This window comes from Pocillopora verrucosa, chromosome 3, assembly GCF_036669915.1.
Source record: "Pocillopora verrucosa isolate sample1 chromosome 3, ASM3666991v2, whole genome shotgun sequence".
NCBI lineage: Eukaryota > Metazoa > Cnidaria > Anthozoa > Scleractinia > Pocilloporidae > Pocillopora > Pocillopora verrucosa.
Window position 1 is genome coordinate 20997870 of NC_089314.1, and position 9308 is coordinate 21007177.

The 9308-nt window shown below is 36.7% G+C and overlaps 1 protein-coding gene across 1 annotated transcript in view; it reads left to right on the forward strand.

Moving 5' to 3' along the window:
* Positions 1 to 1692: 1692 nt before the first annotated feature.
* LOC131797693 (transmembrane protein 161B-like) overlaps positions 1693 to 9308 on the forward strand; it is a 9429-nt gene continuing 1813 nt past the window's right edge. Inside the window, exons 1-9 of the mRNA XM_059115357.2 lie at positions 1693 to 1815; positions 4249 to 4352; positions 5128 to 5238; positions 5988 to 6087; positions 6468 to 6652; positions 7297 to 7448; positions 7678 to 7738; positions 8147 to 8290; positions 8640 to 8768. Of these exons, the coding sequence (XP_058971340.2) occupies positions 1813 to 1815; positions 4249 to 4352; positions 5128 to 5238; positions 5988 to 6087; positions 6468 to 6652; positions 7297 to 7448; positions 7678 to 7738; positions 8147 to 8290; positions 8640 to 8768 (989 nt within the window). The 5' untranslated portion in view covers positions 1693 to 1812. The remainder of the gene's footprint in view (positions 1816 to 4248; positions 4353 to 5127; positions 5239 to 5987; positions 6088 to 6467; positions 6653 to 7296; positions 7449 to 7677; positions 7739 to 8146; positions 8291 to 8639; positions 8769 to 9308) is intronic.

The following is a 9308-nucleotide window of genomic DNA, read 5'->3' on the forward strand; positions in this document are numbered from 1 at the left end:
GTTTATTGGCAGTTTTTGTTTTTGTATTCACACATTATATATGACTGAATAAAAACTTGGGGAGCTTCTGTTGGTGAGTTGGCTTAAGTGATTAGGACTATTGAAGTTGTCTGTGGTCAGGTATAGAAAAACCTTAAAAAAACATATGACAAAGAAATTGTTCCGGTTTCCTTGGCGATGATCCGACACCACCTTTAACGATGGAGTAAAAAATATGTTATACTAGAAAGTGTCAGGATCGTTACCAATGAGAACATTTGAGCAGTCTTAGTCTAAATTTCTGCTGGTTCGAGTTAAGAAAAAGGCGGTGGAAAAAAAATTTTAGCGCGCCGCGTAGGCTTCTGGGAGTAGATGAGGCGTGTATTAGGTAGGGTCCATGAAGGCGGCGCGTTAACATTAATTTTTTTTACTGATGTTTTTATGCTCGCGTGACGGAGTTCTCCGAAAAGTGGGGACTGTTCGTAGTCTACATGGCAACTGATGTACAAGCTGAAGAGCCGTGACGTGTACACGCACCACACTAAGGTGTGTCATTAGATTTCTCAAGAGACACTGGGACGTACGTGTACGTCGTGGTATTCTTACTGCGGCTGGACTTGACGGGACTGAGTACAGTACAGATGCGTTATTGACCCAGAGGATGATGACTGGATATTGGCGAGTTCGTTTTTTGCAATTTTATTGACGAAAACTAAGTCGAGGTCCATAAAAATGCATAAAAGGAACGAGGCTAATATCTAGCCATTTTGTTTGGTCAATAAAAGGATTATTATATTGCAAAAAGATTATGTTTCATTAATAATCAAGAATAACATGTTTATTTCGAGAGCTGGGAAAAAAAGCCAACTGTGAATGTAGCACAACAAACCCACGAGATTCGTTTATAATTTTTTGTTTTGACTGTTTTCTGCCGCTTTTTGCGTCTCCGTCGCCAACATTGTACAAGGATTACAAAGTTAGTACTAATTCAGTTGTTTTCTTGCGCAAGATCAAAGCGGGCAATCCTGTGCGGGCACAATGGGCCCATCTTGCCCGCTCGGGTAGCCAATCAAAACACAGGATTTGCTTCATATTGCCCACGCGCGCTGCTATGTTTGTGTATTCGTCTGTGTAATGTGAAAAAAAATTCATAGTTTACTATAAAGACGTGATCTCGATACTCTGAGACTGTAAAACTGAAGAAGGAAATATTCGATAAGTTTTATTAGTATCTTCCCACGCTTCTCGAGTTTTTTCCCCATAATTTTACAAAAGAGATAATAAAATTATGCAAAATATCTGGGTCTAGTGTCATGGAATTGGCGATGGATGGGAAAATCAGAAAACAAGCTTTCAAAAACGAAATCTTCTCCTAATTGTGCAAAACCCTTGCTTCTAGGTATGCCTTATCCCTGATGCTCAAGATCATGTATTGAATTATTACGGCATTGTGGTATTTTCCGATCAAACGGCTTTCATATTTTCAATGCGCACGTCCAGCGGACCTACCTTCGCAAACTTTCATTCGCTCTGACGAAGGGCTAGCGCTCGAAACGTCAGCTTTGAAACTATTTGCGGTCGCAAATTTACGTTATCAAGTCAGTTGATAATACCAAATTATCTTGTTAAACTCCTCCACCGACGCGGCACCACGTACTCTTTCCTTAGAGCGAACCAGTTAGTCTGATTAGTTCCCAGTACCTACACGTAAAAGGAACGCCTTGTCGTTTAAATCTTAATGGCGCACGAGATCATTCAGCCAACATTTTCACCACGAAAATATTGTCAAGTTTGACCCAAAAAATCTGGTAAATAGTGAAAGAAAGACTCGGAATGGTAAGTTGATGAATTAATTATAATCTTTAAGCAAGAAAGTTTTTTTCTTTATCGCAGGAAATAGTCGATCGTAATGGCGTGCAAACTTAAGAGTTCCAAAATTTTATTAATTTATGGTTTCCATTCCTCGATCTTTCTAGGGAGATATATTATTTCCTTTTTTTTTTTTGACCATCAGACATTTTTCCTGCAGAATTTTAATTTCCTTTAATGTATCAAGCTTTCGAACATCAAATATAGAAACGGTGTCATGCGATACGAGATATATTTACTTCTGTCGATCAAATTAATGGCACGGCGATTTTTGCCTTCAGGAGGTTTCTGTAGTTTTCGTTTTCTCGTTGATTCTTTTCTTCCATACCGATAACAACTTTTTTTACCCATTCCACACTAACGAATTTAAAATGATCTGCTGCTTGGAGTTATATATGCTGAGGTTCAAACTTTTTCTTATTTAATTAAATATTTTTTAGACCAGTTTTGATTTTAATTTTCCCATGTTTCAGAGTATGACAATGAACTCATGACAGAGGGAAATGAAACGTCAAGCTGGTTTAAAAAATTGTACCAAAAAATTTATATGCAAACTGCACTTTTTCATGTACTTTGATTTGTATGAAGGTTTCCAAGGACAAAACTTTTGACCTGAATCACCATAACATGGGATTATTTGATATTTTGAATTTTATCATTATTATCAATTTTGATAAAATCTTAGCTGCCTGGAGGCAATCACCTCAACCACTACCTCAAAATCTTCATTTAATAATAATAATAATATTATTTAATACTTATATTGCGCTTTTTCTATAAAAATACTCAAAAGCGCATTACAATATTATTAAAATACAACCTGTGTAAAGATCCCTTTTTCACAATGATGCATTTTTGGCATAAATATAAATGCTTTTGAATCCACTCTATTTAAGCAAAAAGGTGTAAAACAAAATTGGTCTATATCCAGTCATTTTGACTTGATATTGAGTAAATCTGAAATGCCTCAAAAGCTAAAAAAACAGGATCAGATCATGTGTTGGCACTAGCTGTACTAGAAGGCGACATTGACTTATCTTGCTTGCTGAAGCTATCCCATTTTGTTGCCATGCTATATGTCCTGATAAAGAAGAGTGGAGCAATTCTGGTATATTATGTAACTTGGTGGCATTCATTCCTTTCATCTTATTATTTTGGAGGTTAAGGTTCATTATGAGAGTATTAGTATGATCATCTTACCAACACTTATTTATTATTAGCTTTTGCCCCAAGAATGGTAAATAATTAACTTGATGGCTGTAAAAAAATGAGCTTATATTCCTACAACCTTTCAGCACAATCCATTTTATGTTTGGCCAAACAAATCAAGTTGCTTGTCATTTTTGTTTAATCAGTTTCTCATATCTCAAGATTTTATGACAGATAGTAAAACATTGGTTTACCCAATGCTTTTAAGAGTTTGAATATAGAAATATGTGGTTTTAGGTTTTACCAACTTTAAATAATTTATGGGTGATGACATATCATAAATTATTTTCTCTTTAGAAAATGTTCCAGTCATTTTGAAAATTTTCAACAATGAAATTAGAACTCATGGTTTTATCCACAACAGGTTTTTAGTTTTGAATTTCAGAGTACGTGGACAAAAACAGTTATTTTGCAAACTATTCATAAAATCTGAGTTGGGAATAGATAAAATTGTTTGCAAATTTTTGGGCACGAATCTAACTCTAAAGGAGATAATATTCTCAAATGAACTCTATCTGTGTCTTAGAAATACCTTTTTAATTTGTAAAATTCTGAAATATCTAAAATATGTAATGTTGCAAATATATATAATATGCAATGAGAGGTGCTACCAACTGGTTGAAAAATCAGAGAGAATTATACGTACCTCCAAAGTTCTTGAAAGTTTGCTACTGAAGTCTCCAATACTATGACCAATACTACATGATTCCATACTTCTCACTCCTAGAGAGTATGTTTCAGTTTGAAACTTTTCCTAGATATCTTTGGATTTTTAACCATGGTCTTCATCCTTGTAAACTGGATGTGAATGATGATTAAGTTTATGAATTAATTATGGACTAATTTGTTTATAAGTGGAACTACCAGTTATGGCTTTTAGCAATCAGTGCATTTGTTTTCTAGAGTAGTCCAGACTTTTCTATATGTAATGTTCAGCTTCAGTTTCTTTCTGTAGGTTATTATTTGAATAGTGTTTATGAAGATATCTGGGATTCTGAAACAATACATTAACATTACTATTACTATTGCTGGATTATGATAAAATGTGACCTTCCAAATCTCAAAAAAAAAAAAAAATGACATTTAGCAAGACAAAGAACTATATCCTTGCATAACATTTCTATGAATATTGGGCCTGGAAATCTGATCCCATTCTATAGGCATAATATGATGTTGCTTTTTGTGTTGCAGGCATTGTTTGGGGTTCAGTTTGTGTTGAGTGTTGTTATGGCAACCTTGTTGCAGAAGTTTTCTCCATTTATTTCCCTTGGACGTTGGATTCTTTGCAATAATCAGTAAGCCATGCAAATTGTTTATAGCACTGACTCTTTTATAAATCCAGAAATTCATACAGGGTAGGTCCACAGGTAAATTTACTGTTGAAAGCTATAAAATATGTGCCCTTTCTGACATCCAATAAACATTTGAGTGTATTTATTTGAGTTATTGTGTTTGCTGTCCTTCTACATTTATGCTATTAAGATGACAGCGCAATTTTATTCACTCAAAATATAAGACAGTGCACTCAGGGTTCAGACAGGTCCTGGAAAATCTGAAAAGTCCTGTAATTTTTGAAATTTTCCAGAACTTTCCAGTTCTGGAAAAAGAATACAGGTCCTGGAAAGTCCTTGAAATCTGTTTAACTTAAGTAATAGAGTTTTTAGAATTTATGTTGAAGAAATGTATGTAGACTGTAAGTAGAATTGATTTTGAAATCTTGAGAATGAAAGGGTTTATGGTGGAATTTGGTGTCATGGAAAAATTAGCCCAAGTCTTGGAAAAGTCCTTGGAAAAGAATACAAACCCTATCTACTGAATAAGCCAAAAGTAAATTACACCTGTAGAATGTGTCTGTACTTCTAAGACTAAAATTTCCTCTTCAGAATTGTTTTATTGAGATTAATCTCAATCATTACTAACACTCTTGAATGTTTCTTCAAATAAAAGTTGTAATTTAAGAAACCATTGGTATACAATGCAACAATCAACAAAGAACTGTGCCTGGGTTCTCGCCCATTAGGAGGTAATTTCCTAATTGTGATATTATCTTCTCACCATCTTTACTGATAGCCTTGTTCGATATCTCCATCCAACTGATGATGAACTTAAGGGATTGATTGGAAAAAACTCTGTTGCTACAGGCAAGAATAAAGGAAAAAAAGCAGCACCGACAGATACAAGGTATGTGAAGTTGTTCATAACGGTTATTACAATGTTAACTTAACTTCCCCATCCATAAGTCCTTTACACCGCAATATCTGTATGTATATTCTCTATAGTGTTCTCCATGCAAGAGCTGACAAGGAAATTTGATAATTTTATTTATTTTTGTAATCTTGATATGGGTTTCAAGGGTGATATTGTGAGGAGAAACTTGATGCTAGTCATGTTTAGGGATTAAAATATTAATTTATTTTCAAAAGTTTAAATGCAGAACTTGTTAAATAAGAATAAGATTCATATGGGTAGAATTTTGCACGGCAGTATAGGAGCAATTCATGTGGAATTTCTGGGTGTGACAAATAACCGATTGGACCTTGAAATTCATTTGAACACCCATTAAGAGTGATCAAGATAAATTCTACAATTCTCCTTTCATTTTTGTAATCTTTCACATGGACAGGTTTTGAGAATTAAGAAAATTAACACCAAAGGGATATTATTTTGATACAACACCATACTTAATGATCTAGTAACAACTGAAATAGCGAGGTATGAAATGTATGAGCCCTGGTTGACAGGATGAGCTTTACATTTTAGGCCCTAAAGGGAAAATGATTTTAAATTCAATGAAATCTTCATCAGAAAGCTTAATAAGTTTTGCTCATTACTGATATAATCACTGTCAATATGTTTTTGTCTTTTCTGGACGTTGCATGACTTAACGTATGCTGTATTTTTTTTTCTTCTACGTATTCCATGTGGTGTAGAAAACGGCAGAGTAATGCAGCAGCTGTTGGGAGTAACAACGACGAGGTCAAGACTTTTACTGTCCCGTGCAACATTGATGTCCATCTAGACAAGGCTACGGTACGTTTAAAACTAATTCTCTGTTCTTATAGCCACGGCTAAAATGAGTGAGAAGACTGCTATGAGATTTCACTGCCACTTGAGACTACCCTGGTACAGTACCATGCCGCTTACATGCCTTCTACAACTCAGAATATACAAGTAAATAAGTAAATACTAGCAAGCTTTGAGCAAAACTATGTGAGTTGCTAGGGGTCGGGGGAGGGGTGGGGGGATTACACCATGGACTACCATTCGCCCTACCGGTTCAAAACTAATACTCGCCTCATGCTCTAACTGACATGCTCTTCTCTTTGTACATGGCATTTAGAAGGAGAGGCAAGGAACACCTTTGATAAAGACAAATTTTTGATTCATTCTTTTTGACATTTTGTTTGCAGATTGAAGAGATTGACTTGTTGCCTCAGTTTCTTTACACAGACTACAAATGGATGGTCGATTTCTCCTTCTGTGCGGCTGTGATAAACGTCCTTGTTGAAATCTTTGCTTTCTTTCTTCCTGAAATCTATACTCAGGAACTTAATTTGGCGCTTGTATGGAACTGTCTCGTCATCTTTTTTGCTCTGTATCCTTTGTGTTAAGATTGTGCTTAATTGAAAGTCGTTAGTTCAACAGCCACTGTTACTTTGTCAACGTTTCAAACCAGAATGTGTTTTTCGAGTCCCAGTGTTTTTCTAGGTTAAGCTTTTCTTTTTAAGTTTTTTTTGATAGAGAAGGTTTGAACATAGACAGACAAGTTGACAAAAAATGTTACTATTGATACTGAGCCGTCTGGAATTGGCTTTAACAACATTACGAGTGATTGGAGAATCAAAAGTATAAATGAGGATTTTCAGGCTTGGTTTACAGTCCGCAAACTTCTTGTAAAGAACGTGTGAGGGTGCTGGAGAGAAAATTGCCAAATGAAACAAGTTACCAGAAAAAACGCGACCGTTATCCATCCTTTAGATCTCACTATAGCACCGTAATCCTTTGTCCCTTACAAGTGACCAGCATTTTCAAAATTTCTCCTCGCATTATTATCCTTGAATCAAGCATTAAGGCCGTGAGAATTAAGGGAATGGTCACCATTTAAAGACGCTCTTGATTGTTAATTAAATTCTCCTTGTCAGCACCTTAAGAAATGTGTAGATAACAGTATGGAGAATGTACATACTGATGTTAGGGTTTGAAGGGTTAAACGGTTCATGCTTCTTAACCGAAATTCAGTAAGGTGTTGTTTTCCTTGGCCGCAGCTTATTGGAGGGGGGATGACACAGGCGAGCGATCCATGTGCCTCACTTTCGGTTTGTTCTTTTTTGTGGTTGCTATGGCTGTTCTTGTGATCGACGAGTCTCTTCTGGACTTCGGACTTGACAAAGGTTAGTTAGTCTGAAAGAAGGCTTTCATAAGCCCGGCAAAACGAGTAGCAAAGCCTCGCCAGCTTTGCCACACGAGCTACAGCGCTAACGCAATAAAACAAAACTGTGGAAACTGTAGAAACCAATAAAGGTGCTAATGACAAACAAACGTTCGTGTAGCTGACGGTACGTTGGGCAAAATACAGTAATTTAATTGGAGAGAGTAAGATTTCAGTTCATTATACTACAGGTTACGAGACGTTTTCAGAAAAAGCGACCGAGTTTATGGAGAAACAAGGGCTGTCTTCCAGGTAGGTTGTTAATGTTACAGTTACTAAAAGTTGTTGCCCAGCGAAAGTTTCGTATCTTTTAATTCCATTCCATTTGCCAAAGCCTTTACACTTAAATTTGTGTACCCTTCAAATTATGGGTGGTCGAGAACACCCGAATTTTCTTCCAACGCCAGCATTTATTGTCCTTTTCTATAAGTACAAAGATATTTACCATTTGGGTGTTTGAGAACTTTATCGAGGATGCTTCTTCTGAACTGCAGCTAAGGGAGCTTAGCTCCTTGATACTAGTGCAATAACTTCCGATCGACTAGTGTGTCATCCAGGTCAATAGCTATACTTGTGGCCATCTTCATAAAAACTGCGGTAGTGCGAATCAATCTTCCATGCAAACTTATGAAGGCAGTATGTTTATTTTTATGCTAACAGAGGTCCCGCCCCAAAGTGGATGTTTAAACTGTTCCTGGCCGTAGCTTCAGCCATCCTTGGTGCATTTCTTAGTTTTCCTGGCATGCGTTTGGCCAATATGTATCTGGATTCACTGTTCTACTGCAGGGAGACACGTATTATGTTGTAAGTCAACCTGTTATTTATTACACGTTTAGTGCTTAAGACGACACAAATCGAAACCAGCAGCAGGAGCAATCTTCTCGACCTTTCGATCGAAGAAAATGCGTCTAACCGTGTTTTGTTAGTTTAAGTTGTTTGCTGATGCTTGTAAAATCACTTTGTTGTACGCGCATTGCGACCCAGCCATGGCCCAGCTTCCGAAGTAGTTCTCCGTGGCTCATTGCCAAAGCATCGGATGGCGAAATGTAAAGGTTTGGACTCGCATTCACGCTCGTGACACGACTAGTAACTGTCCTTTTTATGGCGACGTCGTTTAACACTGCCGGAACTTTTTTAATTGAATTTTTCGTAGGGTTCTTCTCCATGTCAACTTCCTGGCTCCTATGTTCCTTATTTTCCTATGGGTGACGCCCATCTTGCAAGGACCTTTGGTAACAGGCTCGTGGCATGACGACATCGACGACAAGAATGCTAAACCAGTGTAAGTGAAGTGTTAATAATTCCCCTCCATGTTCACTTGAAAAGAACATGGCTGCGGTGATGAAGGTATTATCCGAGGTTGATACTGATAAACAATTACTCTTTTATCCATATTGAGATAATCCTCGAATAGGTTAGAGAGTTTATTGTCAGGGTTCTTTCCCTCAACATTTGCTTCATTTTGTATACTCTTAGGTTTGAGTTTTATTAGCAATTTTAAGACTGTGGTTATTGGGACTAATCCTGAAAAATTGATCAGTGCGTAATATTTGGCTAGAATTGTTAACAGTCGAGTTTCCAGAAGAATAATCTCCTTCGCAGCCTTTCTTTGGGATGTCACGCAACGTGCTTCTTCCTTATCTAAGTCCTTTCGAACGGGGACTCAGAAATTTTCCTCTGTCCCACGCTCGTGACAAGACGAAAAGAAGATCCGTCTTTGCTCTCATGAAATGTTGGAAAAGATAGCAGGGAGTTTAAGCGTGACTTCAATGACAACCATAGCCGGCTCTAATTTTAATTTTCTTTCCTATGATTCTTAAAT